This window comes from Tiliqua scincoides, chromosome 2 (assembly GCF_035046505.1).
Source record: "Tiliqua scincoides isolate rTilSci1 chromosome 2, rTilSci1.hap2, whole genome shotgun sequence".
Lineage (NCBI taxonomy): Eukaryota > Metazoa > Chordata > Lepidosauria > Squamata > Scincidae > Tiliqua > Tiliqua scincoides.
Genome location: NC_089822.1, coordinates 129,815,468 through 129,841,366, shown reverse-complemented (window position 1 = coordinate 129,841,366; position 25,899 = coordinate 129,815,468). Strand labels below are relative to the sequence as shown.

Here is a 25,899-nt window from a genome sequence, read left to right as displayed (position 1 = left end):
TTGGTAGTGGCCGTAATTTACCATCCCAGCTAAACCCAGTTCAGGACAAGACAGGCTGGAAGCCATGTCAGTTGTTAGGCACGGTGCCTTTTAACTTCCACAGCTCAATTTGCCTTGGAATGTATCTAGCTGTGGGATTCCAGAGGGGTGTCTGCTGTTTTGGGTTCTTCATATCTGTGTATGCTTACATATCTGGGTCCACATGTCTATACAGTATTTGTCCTTGTGTAAGCACATCCATTCTGTGTACTTCAGGTAACATGGACTGATGAAAGGATTTTTGTGTGCCCATGCTTTGATATTTGTATCTGCATCATGAGGCTGCCCACTGAGTCATCCCTGATGAGGCACCACATCCTGCTGGGACTGTTATCTCTTCACATCTCAAGCAGCGAGGTGTAGGGTTCAGGAGCTTGCAGACCTCCTGTTGACATGCTCTGTCTGTGCCTTGGCATGCTGAGGGTCAGGCAGACTTAAAAGAAACCTGGCGCCCAAGCTTTGCATTTTCTCCACAGCATTTGCTGAGGAGTGCCTTAAGGACTCTTCTTTTGTGAGTTATGGGTTCCCTCATGGCTTCCAGGGATGCAACAATATGCCTGAAGTCTCTGCTTTAGTGTATACAGGGTCAAGTTCCCTTTCCCCAGAGCATTGGGGAAAGTGCTGGTTTCCTGAGAGGGGATGTGTCACATCCTGGGGCAGATGTTTGGGGTTCTTCAGTCTAGAAAAGAGGCGTCTGAGGGGGGGACATGATTGAGACATACAAAATCATGCAGGGGATGGACAGATGCTCTTTTCCCTGTCACATAACACCAGAACCAGGGGACGTCCACAAAAGCTGAGTGTTGAGAGAGTTAGGACAGACAGAAGAAAATATTTCTTACCCAGCGTGTGGTTGGTTTGTGGAACTCTTTGCCACAAGAAGTAGTTATGGCATCTTGCCTGGATGCCTTTAAGAGGGGGTTGCACAAATTTCTGGAGGAGAAGTTCATTACGGTTTACAAGTCATAGTAGGTATGTGCAAGCTCTTGGTTTTAGAGGCAGGCTGCCTCTGATTGCCAGGTGCAGGGGAGGGCACCAGGACGCAGGTTGTGCCTGTTGTCTTGTGTGCTCCCTGGGCATTTGGTGGGCCACTGTGAGATACAGGAAGCTGGATTAGATGGGCCTTTGGCCTGATCCATTGGGGCTCTTCTTATGTTCTTATATTTGTGTCTTTGTGCAAGACCACATTTGTGCATCCACCCATGTGCATAGGGGGTGTGTGTGTGTGTGTGTGTGTGTGTGTGTGTGTGTGTTCTCTTATAAATTCACGCCCCTTCTAGAGCCCAGCCATTGGTTAGGAAACTTTCCAGTCCCTCTCTGGGGTTATATTTTCGTCTCACTTTTATTATATTTATCTTTGTTTTTCCTAGCGGCCACAGAAGTTATTTTAAATTTTTTCAGGATATTAAATAAACGCTGTGGCCAGGGGGAGGGGGCCCTCAAGGCCTGCATTCCTGACCCATCAGAGAAAGAGGGAGAGAGAAGGGTCTGATAGGAGCCGGCGATTTTCACGGTGCCTTTGCCTCATCAGAGGCACCACAGGCCTGGCGTGAGCAATCTGGTGTCTGGACACAAACATAGGCAAAAGGAGGGGGAGAGTCAATGAGAACACACAGTGTGCGCCTTCCTGAGACCTGATTATGGGTGGGAAGAGAGACAAGGAACCGCCTGTAGGTTTTACACAATTTTCTAATCGGAGGGTACTGCCAGGAGACTAGGACCGAACTGTTATGTCACTCTAACAGTGTATCCTGTCTATGTACAGGACATAGAAATGACAGCATCTCACTCCAGAGGGCTTATCATCTCTGTCAGGAAACACTTCAGAAGAGGTTAAAGAATCATTAGTGCAACAGGGAGCAGAAGACGTGTTGGCCCTGGCAAACGACAGGCTCTTTTCCAATTCAAGGGAAAGCTTTAGTAGTGCTAGAAGAAAGCTACCAGACAGATAGAAGCCACATCTATTTAGGATGAAACTACTAGACGTTACCTTAAACAGCATTGCAGGGGCCAAAAACAGCAGCCTTGTCTAGCTTCTCCTCCCCTGTAGCAGCTAGTAGAACTTACCCATGTCCTGAAATCAGGACGTACCATACTTCCCAGCTAGTAGCAGCCAATTATGTAGAGCGGAATATTGTTGTGACATCACATCTACTACTGTAGAAGCTATGGAAAGGGAAAAGGGAGTTAGATGCATGGTTCTCATTTTAATCATCAGCCACATGTTTATGGTAATGTCTAGTTTGGTCCTTAGAATTTCTTCAAATGCGAAGAGCCAACAGACTAGGCTAGACGTGACAAGGCCATCCCTAAATAAGTGGGTGGTCTGGAAAGGGTTTATATCTCCTCCATTTTCTCCTCAAACAAGACCCAGCCATTCTGCCTCTACCCTTCACTCTCTCCCTCTCATTTCTGGGCTAATTTGGAAGTGTTTGAGGATTCATATGACCAGTTTTTATCCTCAAAATTGTTTCTTCAATGGCATATTAAATGTTTTCCTCACTGAGGGGAACCAATTTTGTTGTTCTTTTAAATGGGACGTAAGAAAAGAGTACTTCTGAGCATGTGCAGATGGAATTCCCCATCTGAGAGGACATTTGGAAAAAAAAATTCATATTGGTTATATGTAGCATACAAGCAGTGTTGTCCTTAATGTAGGTTGTAAAATATGTGCGCGCTGTGTGTGTGTGTGTGTGTGTGTGTGTGTGTGTGTGTGTGTGTGTGTGTGTGTGACTTCTGTATACACTTACCAGGCTGCCAAACTCAGTGGGGCTTGCTCCTGAACAGACATGCGTAGGACTTCATTGTAAATTGGCTCCTTCCTGCAAATTAGAATCAGAGCAACAAAATGCACTCACAAGTAGTACAGAATGAAAAATTACTCCAATCTCATGTTGGTTTCCTTAAAAAAGCTGTCAGGACTCTGACACCTATTTTTGTATGTAACATGTAGTTGGATCTTAAGAAACTGGCTGCTGTTCACTAGAGGTTCACTAGAGCCTGGCCATTATAGGCTGACAAGATACACTTCACTGAGCACCTGAATTGACTCCCACAATCTACACAATGCTCTTCATTATGCTGTGATGGTGTCATGCTAGTGTTATCTACTGCTCCTGCCCCCCCCCAAGCAAGCAACCTGGCTGGCTTTGTTTTTTACTCTGGACCGATTGCCAGAAAAGTAAAGGTCAAAGTCATTTTTGATGCCCTCTGCCATTTTCCTTTAGCCGTGCAGTTGAGTAAACAACTACGCTTCACCCCTAGACCCATCCAAACCTTTAAGGCTCCACTTCTGTACTCACCTTCCCCCTAACTTAGGGCCCAGTCCTAACCATCTTTCCAGCACTGATGCAGCCTGTGGTTAGGGAACAAACATTCCCTTATCTTGAGGAAGGTCTCCATGATTGCCCTCCCACCGCAGGATGCAGCACACGCCTTACTGGCACAGTTGCATCAGTGCTGGAAAGTTGGCTAGGATTGGGTCCTTAAAGAATTGCCAACTCTGCCCATGCCGAATGGCAGCTGTCTGTGTATGTTGGGGTTTTTTCCTTAAATGGGCTGTCTGGTTTTTCAACCCTGGAATGACTGCTTGTCCAGGTAATGAAAAACAGGTATGGAATTTTTTTGTCAGGTTTTTAAAATCTCATTTCCCCGCAGTGGGGAGCCTACAGCATTGAGGTCTGGCTGTCATCCCTCTGCCATTCTGGAAAATATAAATATCAATGTCAATGTATTGGCAATATTTAGATACCTTTTATAAATATTGCTATAATAGCAATATATATGTTTCAACAAAATGTAATCTATATGGTCCCTTTTTCATACAGAATGCTCAAAGCAGTTCGCATCAAAACAGTAATAGATCAATTAAACCACAATCCAACATCTAAATGAATTAACTAATCACACAGTATACTGAACAGTGCAGTAACAATTCATAAAAAAGCAATGATACAGAAATTTTAAACAATCCAATGCAACAATTTCATCAAAATATAAATAAGCACTAAAAACCCTAATCACCTAACAACTCAATATAGAATTACTGGATTGTAACATGTCAGAACCAATGACTCAGTCATACCAAAGTCAACTTCTCTAATAAGTTTATAACTGGATACTGTTTTTAATTCTTTTGTCATCAAAACACTGCAGCAGAGAGGAAAGAACTGAGGAGGAATTGGCATTATAGAGCTACGTCCTGGTCCTATGGGCTTTGGCTGATAGCAGAACACCTGTTCCGCTGCCAGGCATTACTGATAAAGCACCGGAAAGCGCTTTCCAGAAGTGCTCAGAGTAGCGTGCTGCCAGGACACTGGTGGGAAGGTACCACATTCCCGCCAGCATCGTTGGCTTTCCCACTGCCAGCCAGAGCAGGTAAGTCAGTGGGAAAGCTGCGAGGGGGCGGGAAGGGTAGAGCAAGTGCAGGGAGAGGAGAAACCGGAACCGGGAGAGGGAAGTGACGGGGGGGGGGGGAGAAACGAACCCATTTTCACTGGCTTCCCACCCCCTTTCCTCAGACTTGCACCCGTGAAATCACTATCGCTGGTCCAAGGAGACCCGTTACACATCTGGAGGGTTACAGAGGTGTAAGCAGATTTAAATCCCCTTTCGCTTCTAGAGCCTCCCAAATCCACACACACACACGCCTGCTGAATACAGCATGTCTGTTTTTGGTGCGTTTGCACCAGCGGGGGAAGGATAGAATTGGGCTTCTTAATAGCTTAGGATGGGAGATTTTGGTTGGACATCAGGAACATATTTTTGGATGTTCCTGGATATCAGGAAGAAATTTATAAGAAATAAAATTGAAATTTTATAAATGAAATTTATAAGAAATTTTTTAGATTGTGAGCCCTTTTGGGACAGGGAGCCATTAGATATTTGATTTTCTCCATAAACCGCTTTGTGAACTTTTAGTTGAAAAGCGGTATATAAATACTGTTAATAATAATACTGTTAATAATGGTAAGAACAGTTTGACAATGAAACTGATTACCAGTGAGTGGGTTCTTTACTGGAGACCTTCAAGCAGAGACTTGACAAGCACCTTTTGGAGATGCTCTGGAGAGGATTTTCCTGCTCTTAGCAAGGACTAGAAAACCTTGAAGACCCCTTCCATGACTTTATCTAATTGAGGCCAACTTGCTTCCACTCACCCCTTGCCTCAGTTTGCAAAGCATCTGGCTTCTCAGTATCTTTCTCCCCGCTTTGAAGCCAACATCTGTTTAAGGAAACTTTATGATGAATTCATAACGTTACCGTTAGGGTGTGATTGCCATTTCTGCATGAGCAGGTCCCATGCTATACCAGCTCCATTAGGATACATAAGCCTAGTGGGACAAACAGACATTATCGTATTGTCTCACAAGAGTTACATATGTAGCAGCCTACAGGGTAGTGCAGTAGATGGAAAGCTGGATTGAGGAGGCCTCAAGCTCCCATTTCAGTTCTGCTTATTGTGTGGCCTCAGGCAAGTCGTTCTCTCAGCCACCAAAAACTCCAGAACTGATAGGAGTCTTATAGGCGAACCCAACAAAGATAGTGCTGCAAATGAAAAGTGCACAAAGGATTAAAGCATCTATGACAGTCTCAAAATTTTTGACAAATGCCAGTAAATGTCTTTATTCTGGATTAGAAGAGGTGTTCTTAAATGTTTTTAATTTTTTCCTGCAGATTTTGTTTTATCCCAAAGTACAAACAGTGGTGTTATGTGTTTTTATTCCAAGGATGCATTTTTGAAAAATATAATTATGATCACTTTAAAGGAGTACAAGGTAGGTGACATAAGTGGCATGGTGTCAGCAGATATAGTCACAGTAATTACCCATGCACCCCCTCCAGCTATTTATTTATTTAGATTTCCCTGTTTATTTTGTCATAGATTTTCAGAGTTTTTAAATTTATTTTACAAAAAGGAGAAGTGCAGAAAACAGTGTTGTGTTTTGATTTTGTTATCACCGATTTGTTAGGGTTCAGCCTATAAATGTGCCTTTTAACTCATCAATCAGTAAACTACGTTTAAATAATTTGGCATATTTTCCAGACCTTAATATAGGATTTCTTGATTGTTGAGATACTAAAAGAGTATGGGAAGAACTTAGTGTCACCAACAAAAGCTACCAGTCCATCGTCAATTGCTTCTCATTCTGCTGTCACACTAGAATGAAAATAGTCTCAAAAAAATAAACTGATGTACCGCTGATCAGCCAAAGGTTTACTTGATTTATCTAAGGAGTAATTTGCAGTCCTAATAGGTATAAGTAAACGAATACAGGCAATGGCATAGATTCCACACACATCCCCACTTCTGAGATAGGTGGTCATACTCCTCCCTCCTCTCCTGGCCTCCCCCGCCAGGCTACCACAAAAACCCAAGGAATGAAGCGAGAAGGCGAACCCCTTCATAGGCAGCCCCTCTTGGACCTTGGGCAGAGGCCTCCCTTCTCCTCCGACTGCCACCCACAACAGCCACTCAGGCGAGTGTGGTTACTAGCAGAGTCTATATGCCATCAAACACACCAAATGGTCCGATTAAGGGACGACCTCCCAGAAAGTAATCATGAAGAACATCCACATAAATTGGGCAGGCAGCCTTTCCCCCACCGCACAAGCTGCTCATTCGAAGTGGCAAAGTCCCTTATGATAAGAGAAAACTGAAGGGTGAATTTGTAACAGAGAGAGAGAAGCTGAGCTTTACAGATTTTCTCTGGGTTCTGGTTCACCTCAACTCACCAGCTGCAGCTTATTCATAGCTTTTGTAAGCAGGAGAGCCAAAAGAAATCATCAATACAAAATGTTCTCTGACCCCAAAGCAAGAGAGCCTTTGCAGATGTTATACTAGCCTGTGTTGATGAGCCAACTACCCTGGGTTGAGATTTCTCACCTTGGCGTAGCCAAGGGTCGAACCAAAAAAGATGTGGGACTGGGAGATCCATGAGTGCAGCTCCCATCTTTTTTCATGTCTTTTAAAAGCAGCATTGTTAGTTCACATTTGAACTATGAGCTGGTGGAAAATTTTTGGAAAAGCTTTTTCCCCCACGGTATTTTCCTGGTCTCAATTGCCTCCCCATCACATGCCCCCAGCTGCTATTGTCCCTGGTAGGGAAAACAGACATGTATGTTAGAAGTACATCAATATTATCCTGCCAAGTGGCAGGAAAAACTTTACTACATGTCAGACTCAAAAGTGTGATTAATTGTGTGGTGAAATAACCCCCTGTAACCACGCTCTGTTAAAGTGGCAACTTATAAATGCCTATATATCTGACACAGTTTGGGTATGTTTTTTAGTTAGATATTGAGAGAACTGACTACAAAAGATATCAGAACACTTGTGGCCTGTCAGCTCTAACAGTGCTGGTGCCAGGTTACTGAGAGCACTAGGGCAATGTGCAAACTTTACTCACCCATGGCGCCATGCTACTACTAATCCTGAGGTCTTGGGGGTTGGTGTTGGCCAGATGAGCCCTTCAATGAGTGTGGGCCGCTGGCCAGGTCTCCGCCTGGCCAACGCCTGATGCCACCCCTGAGCTCGTAGACTGTCTCTGATGCCGCATACATCAGATTTGACCCTTATATTCCATGTTCAGGAGTTCAGAATAACTACTGCTCCTGCTGCAGTGCTCACAATCATGGTATGGATTAGAATCCCCTGCTCATCCTTAAGCATGCACTGAAAAGGAAGGAGAGAACACTCTTTCAGCATTCTTTAACCACCTGTTATGGAGTTTGAAGAGTTAACCAGTGCTCAGAGATCCTTGAGTAAGCACCCTGACAGTATGGTTGGAATATTATGCCTGGCATGTGCTGCCTGCCAAAAATGGCATCCCATGCTGGGTCCTCCTGCATATATCTGTTTAATCTGCTAATTGGGCAAAGAGACTTTTTTTCCCCTCAGGCAGTGCTCTTCTTAAATCTATCACTGGGAGAGTAATGTCCCTGTTCATCCCAGCACAGTGTATTTTCCAGTGGCTGTTTGTTGGTGTCTCGTCTGCATTTTTTAAAATTGTAAGCCTTTTTGGGACAGGGAGCCATTTGGAGGTGGCTAAGTTTGCAGACGACACCAAACTTTCCCGAGTGGTGAATACCAGAAGTGATTGTGAGGAGCTCCAGAAGGATCTCTCCAGACTGGCAGAATGGGCAGCAAAATGGCAGATGTGCTTCAGTGTCAGTAAGTGTAAAGTCATGCACATTGGGGCAAAAAATCGAAACTTCACATATAGGCTGATGGGTTCTGAGCTGTCTGTGACAGATCAGGAGAGAGATCTTGGGGTGGTGATGGACAGGTCGATGAAAGTGTCGACCCAATGTGCTGCGGCAGTGAAGAAGGCCAATTCTATGCTTGGCCGCTTGAGGGGGGGGCATGATTGAGACATACAAAACTATGCATGGGAAGGATAAAGTGGATAGAGAGATGCTCTTTACACTCTCACATAACACCAGGGCCAGGGGACAGCCACTAAAATTGAGTGTTGGGAGAGTTAGGACGGAGTAAAGAAAATATTTCTTTACTCAGTGTGATTGGTCTTTGGAACTCCTTGCCACAGGATGTGGTGATGTCATCTGGCCTGGATGCCTTTAAAAGGGGATTGGACAAGTTTCTGGAGGAAAAATCCATTACGGGTTACAAGCCATGATGCGTATGTGCAACCTCCTGATTTTACAAATGGGCTATGTCAGAATGCCAGATGCAAGGGAGGGCACCAGGATGAGGTCTCTTGTTATCTGGTGTGCTCCCTGGGGCATTTGGTGGGCTGCTGTGAGATACAGGAAGCTGGACTAGATGGGCCTATGGCCTGATTCTTATGGTTATTTGATTTTCTCTGTGAACTGCTTTGCGAACGTTTTTTGTTGGAAAATGGTATAACTATTTGATGGTGATGATGATACCTTAGGCCTGTTTTCACAACATGCCTATGATGAGTGAAGGAACATAGGGGCAATGGTTGTACATGTGCACAACTGCACATAGGGCTCCTGTGTCTGGGAACCCTGCTTTTCCTGGGATCTAATGCACAACCCTATGCACATACAGATCTATGCACATATATACCATACAGATATTCCACAAAATGTGTGTCAGCGGGGGGGGGGGTGTACGTGCATTTACTCACTGTGGGTAAATGCCACAAGAACAGAGCCTGGTGTATCTTGGCACCATCACAATGCACGTTGCTTTGCCCTACCACACATCTCCCATGGGTGGGGGGCAGGGGCAAAACAGAACATCATGATGACTTGACACGGCAAGCAAAGGGGGGAATAACTCGATGTGGGGATGGTGCCTTCAGCAGAGGGCATTTCCTAAGAGGGATAGCCCAGTTGCTAAGATTCTCTTCCTCTAGAGCCCTGTAACCATTTGCACGTGTCCTTCTGCAGCTTCGCCAGGGCTGCAAACACTGCTGCTGCTCCCAGCCCCCTCCCAGCCCCTGCCGCCTCCCCCTCCTGTGTTTGTTCTGGAAGAAAGAGATGCTGATGAATTGAAGGCCTCTTTTTTTAATCTTTCAAAAACCAAAAAAGCCCCAACTGAAACTCCCAGAGATCAAAGGGCTGGCTGGAGCCCAAGGCGCTCTGAAGAGCTGGCCTGCGGCAAGCTACGCTTGGCACAGCTCAGCCCTGTGGAGCCACCCAGCACCACAAGCTTGACTTTGGAGGAGGCCTCTGAAGCCTCAGCCAGGCATGGGGAAGGGGAGAACAAGTCACCGTGGCGACTTGCTGGAGACGTTGCATAGTTGCACCCCAGTGCATGGTCTGCTCCATCGTGCCTCAGCATCTGCTGACAATGCTTACCCTTTATATAGCACTTTAGAACCTTCCTTTGGATCCTTACAACTACCCTGCAACGGAGGTCAATGATCTTCTTGAATTGCAGGTAGGGAGGGTTGCCAACCCACCAGGTTTGGCTTGACTTTTCCAGGAATTGGCATCCATCTCCAAGTGACTTCTGGAGACTGTAATAGGATCTCTCTTGCTCAGTGACATTACATCGTGTGTGTGTGTGTGTGTGTGTGGGGGGTGTCTCCAGGAATAGCAACTTGGCAACCTTAGAGGTGAGAGGTTAAATCTGAGAGACAGTGGTTTACTACAGGTCACCAAATGAGTCCAGGAGAGTAGGTTCAGTGTAAATTAGTGGAATTTCCAGATTCACCGATCAATCTCTTAGCCCAAAACTGATAAACATAAGGTCCTTATCACAATGTTGGGGATCCACCTTGTGTGCCATGGTGGCATCCCTTCACACTTTATAACGTGACTGAATGAACTATGAAGCAAAGCCCTTAGTCACTGTTGATACCAGGCCACTGGGGGCACTGAACAAAGCCTTGCACTGGCTCTCCCATGGTGATAGCACATTGTGCCCCACCACTGCCACCAGTACTAAGAGTTCAGAGGTCAACCATGCCTGATGTGCCCTGTGAGGTGTGCAGGCCCACAGTCCATTCCTTGTCTGGCCAAACGCTGATGTTATCCTGACTTTAGTAGGGCAAAAGGGGCAGACATTCTAGTAACCTCTACTGCCTGCCTCAATACCAATTGAAGACCAGTCTTGTCCAGCTGACCCAAACAGTGGCTAAGCAGATAATGCTGGGAAACCCACAAGCAGGGCATAAAGGTGGGGGGCTTCTCTTGTGGTTGTTTTCTTAGAAACTGGCATGCACACTACTGCCTCTGAATGTGGTAATTTTATTTTTTTTGCAGTTAGGGTGAATAGCTGTTAGTAGACCTATCTTTCATGAATTTGTCAAATACTTGGTTAAAGTCTTCAGCGATGACACTATGTGGCAATGAATCCTGTAATTTATTTCAACATTTGTGAGAGGTGGAAAGGCCAGAGTTCATTTGGGTGGGGTACAGGTCGATAGGAATGGGACATGGCTGTACTTCTAAAAGGAACGTAGTAACTTTCTTCAAAAGCAAAATAAATCCACAAATGCTTCTGTACAGATAGTTACTCTGATCCTGACTATGCTTTATGGGTCCATATTCTGAATGCATTTATTTCAGAAGAAGTCTGTGCCTTCCTGTAGCCTCAAAATGTTTTGTGGATTTAGTGGATTATGTGACTTTGCAATCAAATATTGTGAGGAAAAGCCACAAACTGGATAAATTTGTCCTCAAGAAAACTGTTTATTATTTACTCTCCTTATAGCACACCTTTTCCCATAAAATAGGCCCAATGCGGGTTATAACTTCACTTAAAAATTCAAGCATAAACTAATAAAATACCCATTAAATGCATTTAAACAGTCTTTGAATGCATAAATGGCACCAGCTAAAAACCATATTATATTGCTTCCAGGGTTTTTTTGTTAAAAGGAAGAGGAAGCTTCACAAAGTTCCACATCATGGGGAACTTCCATAAAGGAGGTGTTATTCCAAAAAGGCCCTGCTCCGTCTAGTCATTGACAAAACCTTTGACAGTTGTGGCAGGCAGAGCAGGACTCTCCAAGAAGATGACTTGGAGTTGAATATGCTGACACAGAGTTCATAGGTTTTTAAAAGATGGCAGAACAAAGGCGGAAAAATATAGTCCACCTTATGTCCACCAAGAATCAGATAAAGAGGGAGTAAAATACTGTAAAATTAAGAAGAAACATTGGGAAATTTCCTCATAGCTGCAAACCTAAGCTTTTGTTGTCATAACACATGGAGTAGGGCTTCTGGAGGTACAAAGAGTAGGAGTGGATTTGGGGAAAATGAGGGGAATATTACAGACTCTGAATTTTTAAAAAGATACTGGAATGAAGAGTCATAATAGTTTACTAGATAGGCCTATGGCCTGATCCAGAGGGGCTGTTCTTATGTATTTTGGATCAGATAAGAAGGAATAAAATATAGGAAGGTAGAATTTAGGGATCTCAAATGTTCATGGGATCCTTTGTTTCCCAGTGCAAGTTGCCATTTTAGAAGGATGCAACATTTTCTCCAAAAGACCAGCAGTCTCCTAGGACAAGAATTGCCTTTTGCTGCAAAATCACTGTCCTTTTGGCAAAGCGCTGACCAAGAGAGTGAGAAGGACTGTACTGGACATCATAGGATGGCTCGTCTTCCTGAAGGGGGCTGCTGTCACTTTGGAAGGGGTGATCCAAAGCAGTAAAATACACAGCAAGATGGAGTGGCAAAGAGAAGGGGAGAGATAATGCCTTGGGCTGTACTGTGGATTACCTCTTTGATAGTGAATGGTTGGTTGGTTGGCAACCTTCAGTCTCGAAAGACTATGGTATAAGCCTACAGCACCCGGTATTCCCAGGCGGTCTCCCATCCAAGTACTAACCAGGCCTGACCCTGCTTAGTTTCCAAGATCAGATGAAATCGGGCATGTGCAGGATAACAGTGACACAACCATTTAAACCCATTTCTGCCTAGTCCACAGGTGTACACATTTGATCCCTGTTGTGTATATGCAATGTTGAGCAGAAATGGCTTAAAGGAGATAAATGTTTTCACCCTGTTCAAGTGTGCCCCTGAACGATCACCAAAATATGCCCTCTTTTTTTGGGGGGGGGGGGGGGAGTTTTGCAAAACATTTCAATGCAGCTTTAGTATTAGTTTTGGGTGAGCATTAGCAAAAACAGCTCAAGTGTATACATCTCAGCAATGGAATCTGCTTAGGAAGGTCATGGAGTTCCTTTATTGGAGGAGTCTTTTGGGGGGTGGGGTGGCGAGAGGAATCAGACAGGCATCTGTCAGGAACACTTTAGATCTAGGATATCCTGTCTTAAGGCAATGGATTGAACTACACGATGCACTGATTTCCTTCCAGCCCAAGGCTTCTACGGGGTTAGAGACAAGGGCTGCACGTGGCCAGATGTGTTTGCATAAGGCAAAGAGGGAACAGATGTGCTCCCAGCTGGGCCTGGCTACTGTACATTGACGGTGTGTGGTCCACAGAGGTCGTTCTGGTGAACGCTTTGAACGCTGCCGGAACCCAAGTTGCCATGGGAGGCTTCACCCAGAAGGTAAGTCTGTGGCCCCCTAGTGCTTGGAAGCAGTGGTGCCTTAAACTTATTTTCAGAGGTTCCTGGGGAAGGATTTATCATCCCTGGATTTTAGGAGAGGTAGGGTGGATTGTTTTTTATTCCTTTCCACTCTACCCTCCAGCTCTTTGCTGCCTGATAGTCTGGCAGATGTAGTCTTTTCCACTGTTGCTTTATAAGGTTGTCAGTCTGGTCCTATTGCTCCTATATCTAAGTCCATAACTTCCCTGCGATTTCTTTGTTGCAATGTGTAGCAATCTTATAAAGGTTGCCAGCTTTTTTACTTTCTCAGTTCCTATCCTTTAAGTTGTTAAAAGCTATAGTTATTCATTATTGGTTGTTTAAATTTAAATCCCACTCTATCCCCTGGTCTCAGAGCAGCCAACAACAGTTTGTCTGAATACTAACATTTCTAACCTTAAAGGGCTCACAACTGCTGCAGCAGAAATTTAGCAGGCAAAAGTTTTCCCGGCATGGTGATAAAATGTTGCAAATGCTTCACTGCTAAATGTCTGTACTTCAGGCTGTGGAATTTGAGCCTTTAACTTAATATAAAGGTAGAGGAGCAGGATTGTTCTATTGTTGACGTGAGCAATTTGTCACATTTTGTCTAAAAAAAAAAAGGTATTGGAGACACTTTGAATGGAATATGTATTCTCTACTTTGGATTTGAAGCCTGCTTTTTCAAAAGCACAGATAGTGTCTTATGATTTCCATGGGCTGTAGTGGCATCAAAGATTAGCTAGGTTGGACAGTGGCCATGGGCCTGTGCCCATCACCCACTTGCCAGCCTGACTCCTAATCAGAAGTGTTAGCACTCCATGCATTATAGGGAAGCAAGTGGAGGGTGCCCAACGCAGGGCTTTTCTCTAGACCGGGGTGCCCAAACCGCGGCCCAGGAGCCATTTGCAGCCTTCAGGGACTCCCAATCTGGCCTGTGGGGAGCCCCCTCTCTCCAATGAGCCTCTGGCCCTCCAGAGACTTTCTGGAGCCCGTGCTGGCCCGATGCTTACCCTCTTGTGTGATCTGCAGGCGGAGAGCTCCCTCCACTGCTTGTTGTTTCACACCTGTGAAGCAGCAGTGGCAGTGAAGGAAAGGCCGGCCTTGCTTTGTGCAAGGCCTCTTGTAGGCCTTGAGCTATTGTGTGCCTTTCATTCATTCATATAAGTTCCACCTCTAATATATTCATTTATGTAAATTTATTCAAATTTTATATGTAAATTAATTATTTTTCCCTGGCCCCAACACAGGGTCAGAGAGATGATGTGGCCCTCCTGCCAAAAAGTTTGGACACCCCTGATCTAGCTCAGTATTGTCTGCTCTGACTGGAAATCCAGGAGATGCTAGGCTTGAACTTGGATCTTCTGCATGCAAAGCAGGTGCAAAACCTACTGAGCAATGGCCCATCCCCATCACTTCCCTTTTCTTTCTTTTTCACCTTGCCTCTTCAAAAGATGGTTCTATTGATGCAACCATCTTAGGTAAGGTTGCATCCTTCCAGTGGATTGAGGGAACCTTTAAAGAAAGGAAGAATTTAACATACACACACTTTTTTTTCCTAACCCCTGATAATGTCTGAACAGTACTTGCAATTCTTGGTTTCACCACCTGGGGGAACATTTATACAATCTTGAGGAAGCGATTGCAGATGTTTTTAATATTGTGGTTAGAAAAGTAGCAGGGTTGCCACCTTTTTCTGGCCCTGCTCCTGTGCCTCTAACAGCAACTTGGCAGTAAGCAGTTTACTTACCCCCCCCCTTCTGTACCAGGAAAAATGCTTCTGCTTTTATTCCTATATGTGAATTGTAGCACCCAGTCACCAACGATCTATATGAAAAACCCTGCTTATCAATTTCTACTAAAAAGCATATATGTTGGCAACCTTCAGTCTCGAGAGACTATGGTATCGCGCTCTGAAAGGTGGTTTTGGAACATCGTCTAGTGTGGCTGAAAAGGCCAATTCGGGAGTGACAATCCCTTCCACAACGGGAGCAAGTGCAGTCTGTCCCTGGTCTGTCTCCCTGGCTATGGGCCTTCCTTCTTTGCCTCAGACTGTTGGCCAAGTGTCTCTTCAAACTGGGAAAGGCCATGCTGCACAGCCTGCCTCCAAGCGGGCCACTCAGAGGCCAGGGTTTCCTACTTGTTGAGGTCCACTCCTAAGGCCTTCAGATCCCTCTTGCAGATGTCCTTGTATCGCAGCTGTGGTCTACCTGTAGGGCGCTTTCCTTGCATGAGTTCTCCATAGAGGAGATCCTTTGGGATCCGGCCATCATCCATTCTCACGACATGACCGAGCCAATGCAGGCATCCCTGTTTCAGCAGTGCATACATGCTAGGGATTCCAGCACGTTCCAGGACTGTGTTGTTAGGAACTTTGTCCTGCCAGGTGATGCCGAGAATGCGTCGGAGGCAGCGCATGTGGAAAGCGTTCAGTTTCCTCTCCTGTTGTGAGCGAAGAGTCCATGACTCGCTGCAGTACAGAAGTGTACTCAGGATGCAAGCTCTGTAGACCTGGATCTTGGTATGTTCCGTCAGCTTCTTGTTGGACCAGACTCTCTTTGTGAGTCTGGAAAACGTGGTAGCTGCTTTACCGATGCGTTTGTTTAGTTCGGTATCGAGAGAAAGAGTGTCAGAGATCGTTGAGTCAAGGTACACAAAGTCATGGACAACCTCCAGTTCATGTGCAGAGATTGTAATGCAGGGAGGTGAGTCCACATCCTGAACCATGACCTGTGTTTTCTGCTTTTATTCCTATATGTGAATTGTAGCACCCAGTCACCAACGATCTATATGAAAAACCCTGCTTATCAATTTCTACTAAAAAGCAAATGGAGTTGGAAGGCCATGGAATACAGTAAACTAGGGGTCACCCAGTAACATGGATCAGTAATAGAGAGATCTATCAATGCTCATTAGCCCTGACTGCTAAGCAAAGCCTCCATGTTCAGAAGCAGTGTGCCTCTCAATACCAGTTGATGGGAAGTAAACAACATGGAATGTCTGCTCTGTTCATCCTGTTTGTGTGCTATCCAGAAGCATCTGATTGGTTGTTGTTTGAAACATGATGCTGGATCCTTGGCTTGGTCCAAGAAGGCTCCAATGAAGACTAAACCCAATGAAGGCTGATAGGTAGCCAATCTCTGAACCTGTTCCACAAAATCTTCATCAGGATCCAAGTTATAAGTTACCTTCAGCAGTCAAGATGAGGCATGTAATTAAAGTGAAATAATGCAATTTCTCAGTGCTGGTAATGAAATAAAGCTCTTTTAGGTAGCCACTATCCAAAATCTAGAGTTGTAAGAGCATTTATATATGAGCTAAAATATCAGCATAGTCCTTGACCCACCCAAGGGCTGGGTGCATAAGCATTCTGTAGAACAGTTTTTCAGAACTAACTGGTTTTCTGGTTCCTGGGAAACTGCCTATTTGTGCTTCCAATATAGTCAAGATATGGAGAGTTGATATCTGCTCACTTCTAATTTGACTCCTGATGAAGATTCTGTGACTGGCTACTGATCATCCAGTTTAGTTTTCATTGAATTCTTCAGTAGACTTCCACCTCTGTTATTTGTCAGGAATCAAATCTGCCACTAATTCGTATTAGTGAGTAATCAGATTATATATCTGATTATATAAGATTTACAGTTATAATGCTTATTAAGTGACCACCCTTTATATGTCACTTAATAAGTGTTGTTACAAGGTGACAGCATCCTGCTTGGAGGCAGGCTGTGCAGCATGGCCTCTCCCAGTCAACAGCAGCCAAATTGGGACTGTGGCAGAGAACAGGAGATGAACAGAAGAACTCTGCCATGGAAAAAAGCTTCCATTAGTGACAATTCTCTCTCGGAGTTTAAAGGATCCTATGCAGGCAACATCAGGTGATGCACACCTGAGGATATGCCAGCATCCTCTGAACCCATTTTTCCCATCCTTCAGGATCCCGGTTGAATGGTTCAGCATAACACCCAGAGCCAGCCATCATGCTCTTGTTTTCCACCATCGTCTGGAAAGCAGCATGAGGGCCATGTTCACCTGCAGCTCTTGGGTCAAGTCAGTTTTGAAGGAAGGCAGAAAGAGGTACATAAAAAAAAATCCCAAGGTCTTCTTGCAGACATTGCAAGGCCCCTGTTTGAAAGGACTTGCTCCTGCTCATATTGCTTGCTTGGCATTTATCTGTTCACGCTTTACTGATGGGTGTGTATAATATTAGTCCTCTCCACTGAAAACCTGAAGAAGAAATGAGAATTCCATTGATCTCTTAAACCAAAGTAATTGTCCATGTGGACATGATCTCTGGGAGTCTAAGCAAGGGCCATGTGGTTTGTTGCATAGGCAAGCAGTCAAGGGAGGAAGAGGATTCTCGCTGTCTTCAGCCAGTGAGGAGCCACTGGGCTTAATTGGTTAATAGTATGAAAATGTGTGGGCAATGCCTGATGCAATCTTCACATCACAGAAAAAAAATACATTTGAGAAAGCTTGTACTCTAGGGGGTGGTGTTTCAATGCCCTGTACAGTACTTTACACCTTTCCATGCCTAGGTTTGCCAGCTGTTTCATTCACCCCCAGCTCCCATGCCTTTAGCAGCAGTATGAAGCGTAGATTTTAACAGGAGATCATGCTTATGCCTGTGCTGTCAAAATATTTCACAAACAGATTCTTGCACATCAAGCTGCTGTTAAAAGCACAGGAGCAGAGCCTGCCAGGTTATCTAGTCAGTTTGCAACCCTCTCAATGAATTGGTTCTCATCAGGAGAACTGTGGAGTAGGTGGAGCTGAAAGTGAGCCAGCACTGTACTCTTTATGGAAGGTATTTCTGTTCTAGAGCTGGTAATGTAATGTCCAAGACTGTAGACGGTGAGCTGGAAAGTCCTGAGTTCAAATCTCAGCTCAACCACAAAACTGCCAGGTGGCAACAGGAAAGCTACTAGCCTTGCCCCCTCTGCATCACCAGTATAGGAAGTGTGGGAACTATAATTCTGTGAGGGAAAACTAACAGAAAATTCTCTCTAACCTCACTAAAGTACAATTCCCACAATTCTTTGGTGGAAGCCGTGATAGTGACACTGGCTGTAAACCGAGGTTAGCTTGTAGTGTAGATGTGACCTACTTGGTTGCTACAAAAGAATTACTGAGGTAATGAACAAAATGCTATATTCTTACCCAGACCTGGTGTGGTATATAGTAGTCCTGTACATACTTAAGGCATAGTTCTATACACACTTACCTGGAAGTAAGTCCCACTGAACTCAATACGGCTTACCTCTGACGTGTAGGATTTCATGGCAAATATCCATTAAAATAAGTAGCCGTCTCTGCCCATACCCTGCATGAGTAAGTTAAGATGTACCTGCTTGTGTAAGAAGGGCCACTAGCCCAAAAGCCTTTTGCCAACAGCAGCCTCGTGAATGTCTCAAGGGAGCTCACAGAGAATGAAGGAAACAGCCTTCCCCTGTGTTGTCTGTCCCTGGCCTCCCCACTACACCTGATACACAGAGGTATGTTGCACCTGAAGGTGGTGGTTTTCTTGCACTCAGTGCAGTGATATTCCAAGAGAGAAGGTATCTTCTTTTCTTTCCGTAGGAGAGCCTCTCCTGCTCCCCATCAGGCGCTCCAGAGGTCATTGCCAGGCATCTTGAAGCCATGTGCCTGCAGTTAAGATGGGGGAGGAGTACCTCCTGGGGATCTCATTCCCTGGAGGCTGGGCCAGGGCAATATTGTGCATCCCAAGGAGTTAAAGTGCAGGCCGGCTGGTGTCAGCTGTAATTGCCACTCCTTCTGATGGGAGCTTGTCTCTTCACAAAGGTCCATTGTGCCCTTGCGAAAGCCTTGCTGACAGAAGCCTTTTGTTCCAAGGGGGCTTGTGGGGGGCTGGGAGCTCTGGTTGTCACCATTTCCCGAACAACAGCTCAGGGGCTTGTGATGATTGCCCTGCGGGAGTGCAATTCCTTTCCTGCCATGGGAACCAAATGCAAGGGAATCCCACATGCCCCCTCCTTGACTTCTAGAAATTATGCCTGCCTCTTGCTCACTAGAATCACCTGCAGCTGATTGATTGGGGCCAATTCTGCAGCACATCTACCTCCATAGGGGAAAAAACACCTGCCCCAGCAAGGTAAAGTTCAACATACCAGCAGCAACATTTGGGGAGGGGTCCCACTGCAATGGTAGAGCACCTGCTCTATCTGCCAAAGGTTCTAGTTTCAGTGGATCTAGTAGCAGGCGAGGAGAAAGGCCTCTGCTGGAGAGCCACTCAGTCAGATGATCCTGGGCCTGGTGGACCTCTGTATAAGATAGCTTCATGTGTACCCCAGTAACTGCATCATTGGAGAGGACCTTAGGAAATCCCCACACAGGACTCCCAGACGCAAAGGACAGTGAGTCTTGAATCTTGGGCAATCGGTAAGGGGCAATTCCAGCCAGCACAGCTGCATCTATTCAAATGCCCTCATCGTTGTTGAAGGTACAGGTGCCCTGTCCTCTTTTCCATGGGATCTAGGTGGGCTAGCCCCCCTGTATGCTGCTCTGAGCTTCTCGGAGAAAGGGGAAGCACAGAAGTTAGATGGCTCATAGCCACTCACTGATGGTGAGTGACTATGAGGGACTTCCCCTGGGATCCTCCTGTTCCATCTTTGTGGATCAGGATGTGATGCTGTGATACTGACTTGGAGCCACAACAGCTTCCCACCACAGGCATCGAGCAACAGTCACAGTTATTTCATGCCCCAATAACTTCCTCATTGGTTTACTGTAATGTGCTTACCCACATTACTTCACATGTGCTTTACACACACCTATACACACCTCAGTCCCTGTTGTCCACCAATGTGTGTTAAATGTACAAAGTAAGAGTGTATGTGCAGGGTCTTTTTATGCAGAGGGCTCTCAGTTCAATCTGTGGCATCTTTCTTTAGGCCTGGGAAAGACCCCTGTCTGGGACCTGTGCAGACATTATTGACTTAGATCAGGGTTGTCCAAAGGTTTTGGCAGGAGGGCCACATCATTTCTCTGTCTCGGGGCCCAGGAGAAAAAAAGAATTAATTTACATTTAAAATTTGAATAAATTTACATAAGTTTACATAAATGAATATATTAAAGATGAACTTATATGAATGAATGAAGGTCTTGTAAAGCCTTGCACAAAGCAAGGCTGGCCTTTCCTTTGCTGCTACTACTGCATCACAGACGTGAAACAGCAAGCAGTGGAGGGAGCCCTCATCCCACAGCTCACAGGAGAGGTCAAACAGTTGCCCTCACATTGACAGCAGTTGCCAGTGTGGGCTCCAACAAAACTTGGAGGGCCAAAGGCTCATTGGAGTCTGTGGGCTCTCTGAGGGCCACATTGAGAGTCCTTGAGGGCCACAAGTGGCCCCAGGGCTGGGGTTTGGGCACCCCTGACTTAGAGGGACCAACGGTGTGATTCAGCAGAAGGCAGCAGCTTCATTCATCAACCAATGGACCACTTTCTGCCCTCCCCTGTCCTAGAAACTCACCCTTCCTCAGTCTTTTGTAGCTGCGCATTGTTGATACAGATCAGTAGCAGTCAACATCCTTTGTATTGATTTCCTTTCCTCCTGTTTGATCCTGTTTTCCATTTGATTCATTCAGTGATTTTGAATGGCGTGTTAAACTGTAGAGTGCCATTCGGATGCTCAGAAGTTATTTTTAATGAATAAATATAGCCCTTAGTACTGGTGAAGCCAGTGAGTAGAAACCGCTACAGTTCAGGCAGTATGAGTGCAATTTTATTTGAATTGTGGTACAGTAGCACCAGACTGTGCTTTCCTCCAAACATAAAAACAGAGTTGCTTTGAGCACTTTTCCCCCCAACGTAGCTTATATTTTATTCTTAGTTAAATTAAAAACAAGCAAAATTCAAACTGTTAAAAAAAGAAAAAAGGATTTCCATTTGAGTTGTGGCACTCAGAAGGCAACGTTTAGGATTAAACTATACTGGGCTTTACTGCTTAATAACAGCATTTATCCCATGTTCTGACAACATCCAGGCACACTTCTCTGTAGGGGCCTAAGGGCCTAATCCTATCCCACTTTCCAGCACTTGTGCAACCTCAAGGCAGGTAAAGGAATAAATGTTTGCATACCTTGAGTAGGCCTCTGTGAGTGCGTCTCCATCCCAGGAAGCAGTGCATAGCCCATTGGCACAGCAGCACCAGCACTGGAAAATTGAATAGGATTGGGCCCTAAGACCTCCTGATGTCTGAGGAGGCATGCCAAATGCCACCTCCCTTACCCAATGCTATGCCAGCCTCTGCTCCTCCCACTCTCCAATGTTCTAGTTCAGCACTCCCCTCCCCTCCACATTTCTTCTGTGTCCCAACTTCCTTTTCTACACCAGGAGTGGAAAGGGAAGGAGGGGCAGTAGAGGCAAGTAGGAAGACAGAGATGGGTGCTCCTCACTAATAAGCTGCCTGAGGTGACTGCTTCAGTTGGCCTCATGGATGAGCCGGCCCTGCTTCTCGAAACTGTGACATCATTACATTGCATGTTAACTTGCTTCCACCAGTGACAGCCAATGAATGACGGGGACAAACATGATGTCACAACGGGAGAAATGTGCCTAAAGGTTATGGGGCTGGGGCTCAGTACAGAGATGCCATTTTCAGCGGCATTCTCTTGTCAATCATAATGTGTAGTTCTTCCCTAAATCTACTAGACTTGACCAGGCTGGATATTAGAACAAGTGGATCAATGAAAAATGGAAGGAGTTTAAATTGCAGAGGCCTATACTGTAGATAATTTACCTCTGGGAAGCATAATATGCCCCCAAGCAATAGTGGACTCTGCCAATGGCTCCCATTATTGATCATTAAGCCTATGGTCAAATATTTCCCAAACCAAAGTGAATCTCATCCAGAAGTTGAAGCGCTCAGCAATTGCCAACCTGACTCTGTTCTCCTGATATTAACAAGGGTTTTCAGATCCTAATGGATAATTAAAAAAACTTAAACAAAAAGCATTTCAAGATTATAAATATTCCATTTTTTTTCACCATATGAAGCAAAAAAAAAAAAAAAGAGGGCACAGAGCACATTGTAGATCATGCTGATGTGCATGGAGAAAGTCCCCCAATTAACAGAGAGACAACCCTGATTAGTTAATAGATGCCTCACTTCAAAGAGGCCTCTTGGAGAACCAAATTGCCTCCTTCCCTCTGTTAATTTGTCATCATAACTTAAGGCATAAATATAGTTCTAGATTACATACATGGGGAGAGGAAGATCCAAGAGTCCTGTAGCACCTTAAGGGGGCAGCTTGCAGCCCCTTCTTGACTCCTGCGGAGTAGTTGGCCTTGGTTTCCCTCAGTCCTCTTTACCTCTGGGTAGCCAAATACATTAGAAGAATGTCTGTGTGTTCACGATTTCAGTGGAATAACAGTCCTATTTAACCCTATGGGGCCATGTCCCCCATTACTCTGATTATGTCGTATCTATGTGGCAGCTTCATTCCTATGCTCTTGGCTTGGTGCATGCATACTAAATTGGGAACAGGGGCATAGCTGGCACCTGCCCGTGACTGATACCTTCTTTGGGGTGATGTTCTACCACGGCTCCACCACCCAGAATGTGAGACCCTTACCGGTCGTGCATTGACAGACAAGGACCAAGAGGGACTGGTGCAGCATGGAGTCCCTGTTGCGTGTGGAGCTTGGGGTGGTTCTGCAATTGAATATTCCCTTCAAAGCTGTCCTCTGATCTAGCCTCTACATCTGCTAGTGTCCCATACTAACTAACATGTTTTATATTAAATGAAGTGGTGTTCTCTTTGCAAAGCTTCCACTACTTGCACAGATGCATTAATTCCAGAACACCGATCCCCAGGCTTCTATAAAGACTTGTCAATGGAGGTTGTTTTTTTTAAAAAACAAACAAACAACTTCATTTTTTCATCCATCTGTCTGTCTTTCACTCACTTCCTGTTATCCTCACCTTGGGATCGCCATGCACCAACTCTGAAAGGGCTTCTGTACCTTTAAGAGCCTCACAGCCAGCAAGGTTTGGCCAGTTGTAGCTTTCCTTATCAGTGCTGTGATGTTCACCAAAAGCCACTCCTGATGGAATTCGCTCTTTCTTGCAACTCTTAAAGACCCAGAAGCCCCTTCAGAATCTGGACCAGAAAACCTGTTTGTCATGCCCTGAGCTAGAGAACACATATGCTCTTTTATGACTTCTGTAGCAAGGGCATGGCTTGTGGATGCAGGTATGCCCTGCTTAGTCTTGAAGCAGCCCAAGCCTCTCAGCCTCTTTGCATTCACCGCTGAGCGGAGCTGACCTTCTCCTCTCTGCAAGGGGTTAGGAGAGGTGCTCAGAACTGTGCTCAGTGGGTTACACTGCATGGATAGTGATTTCTATACATAACCCTGAGAAAAACCCACTTCAGTCCTGCACCTGCCTGCTAGCTGGTTCACCCCAAATGCGCATGCAGTATCTCTTTGTACTGTATTTCTTGTCCATCCTCCTAAGAGATTACAGCCAACGGATACCAAGACTTTGGTTCTTACAATACAGAGAGTGATCAGAGACTTAGCTTGGATTCAGACTTTGATACTGGTGACTTTGGCCATGAACTTTCTAGTGTCTCGGCTAAGTTTTCTGCAAACGATTGGATAAGAAGGGACGTTTGACGCAAGGCCTCGGATCTTGTCTGAAGGAAAAACAAACAGCCACTGTGCCTGTGCTTTCCCCAGGAAATAAATTATTTTGTTGAGAGGCATTACACAAAGGTGGTAATGATGCTGGTGTGAAGTAAGGAAAGTGGAGCAAAGACTCAAGGCCCAGCCTAAATCTCCAGCAGATTGCTCTGCTCTGGGCTGGTGGTGTCCTTCTCCTCTCCAGGTAGGCCATCCTGCATAGTGGCATTAGGAGAGCCGGTCACCGGAGCAGCCTCCTCCCGCTCAGCTTCGCCTTCAGGGGGTTTGCCCACCCCCATCTCACTGTGGGTCTTCTGGTGCTTGCTGAGGTGGTCACTGCGAGTGAAGCGCTTATTGCACAGCAAGCAGGTGAACTTCTTCTCCCGGGTGTGGGTGCGGACGTGGCGTTCCAGCTCGTCCGAGCGAGTGAAGCGCTTGCCACAGAACAGCCAGTTGCAGACAAAGGGGCGCTCCCCGGTGTGCCACCTCAGGTGGGCCTTGAGGTGGGAGGCCTTCCCATAGACCTTCCCGCAGCCTGGAATATGGCAGCTGTGGATGGGCTTCTTCCTCAGACTGGCTGCTGAGGCCCCAAGTCGCTCGAGCTCTTGGCAGTTGGGGCAGTCACAGGTTGACCTGCCTGCTGTGCTCCCAAAGGAGCCACCTCTTCCGGACTTCAGTCCAATCCCACCTTCCATCAGGGAGTTGTTGGTCACTGGCTTGGGCTTGTACATCTCCTGAGAAAGCACGTGCTGGCCTGAAGGGAGGAGGTGTGAGGAGGAAGTGATGCCCACAGTAGGGTATGGAGCGGGATTCAAAGTGGTGAACTCGGAGGTGTAACTGGGCAGCTGAGGACTGATGGGAGCCTGGCTGGGCATGGATTGCAAGGAGTTTTGGAGTCCATCGGACTGGGGCTGACTGCTCAGCCAGTTACTATTGGAATGCATGTCCCACCAGGAAGCAGTGGGACTGCTGGAGCTCGTAGAGATGCCTGGATGAATTCCAGCTTTGTACCAAGAACCATAAGGATGTGCCATGTCCAAGGAGGTGTAGACACTGGGGAGACAGTCAGGGGATGGGTGCCCCTTGGACACCAGTAGAGACGATGGATCTTGAGATGTGGGGGAGGCTGGAAAGGAGTGTGAGAACGGGCTATAGTCATTGCTGTAAGTGGTGGAAGCTTGAGGACTGGCTGAGGGAGACATCAGTCCGTTCCCATTGGGAAAAGTGGCTGTGTAGGAATCTCCCATGCCTTCAGTGCTCCAGAGTTTGGGAGCAAAGGACTCCACTTTCAAAAGATAAGGTGTGTTCTCAGCTTTTGTGGAAGGGGGATGAATCCTGGGCTGGGCTAAATCTTTCAGCTTTATTGCAGGTGCCAATCAGCACAGCCATTGGACTGGAGCCATCATGAGCTTCTTTCTAGATGTGCAGAAAAAGAACAGAGAGGGAAAAAGCAAAAATTGATAAAGTGACATTGAATGGATAGTATGGATTTATGATAAATGGGGGTTGGAGTGGGGGATTACAGGGAAGTCACAGTAGGGCTATTCCTTGGGGAAAACAATGGACCACCTTGTCATTGGAAGCCAAAGAACCCTTCTGCTCACTGCTCCCATGTAAAGATACTAGGAATAATAAGAATCTTCCTATAAAAAATTATGGGAACATCTATCCAGAAGATACCTTGATCTTAAATATGAGGAGGGTATACAAGAAGAGGCACTCTTTGAGAAGCTGATCCTCCCATGTTATCGCTTACCACCCTTCACGCCCATCCAGCCATCCAGTTTCACTTAGGCTGCAATCCTACTCATACCTACGTGGGAGTGAGTCCCAGAGACGTGTATAGGATTGTGCTGTTAGAGACAAATCATCTGGTTGGAAGCATCTTTATCAGGGGTGTTAAACATCAGGCCCATGGGACAAATGCAGCCCCAATTTATTTGCCCCCTGTTATAAATGGGCTCTCCCAGTGTGAAAATTGGGCTCTCTCATATCTAGAAAGTATGAACAAGATTTGCACATTTTCTCTTCTGCCATTTGCAGCTAATAGGTTTCTATGTGAGAACAAAGTCCTTATTTCTGGCCATCATCTGCTTAATGATGTCACGTCACTCTCAGCATGAATGCTAACTTTGGCCCTCTGTATGGGTTTGACACCCCTGATCTATGAATGGTGCCTAGGTATTATTAATGTGGTAGGGAAAGATGTGCCCTTTTGGTTGACTGGAAAAA

The 25,899-nt window shown here is 45.7% G+C and overlaps 1 protein-coding gene and 1 pseudogene across 1 annotated transcript; both read right to left on the bottom strand.

Annotated features, from left to right (window-relative positions):
• Nucleotides 1-12,267: 12,267 nt before the first annotated feature.
• LOC136643424 (5S ribosomal RNA) lies at nucleotides 12,268-12,386 on the bottom strand (annotated as a pseudogene).
• Nucleotides 12,387-23,816: 11,430 nt separating this feature from the next.
• SP7 (Sp7 transcription factor) lies at nucleotides 23,817-24,914 on the bottom strand. Its single transcript, XM_066617626.1, has one exon. It carries the CDS (start codon nucleotides 24,912-24,914, stop codon nucleotides 23,817-23,819), a length of 1,098 nt encoding a protein of 365 aa, XP_066473723.1.
• Nucleotides 24,915-25,899: the final 985 nt, after the last annotated feature.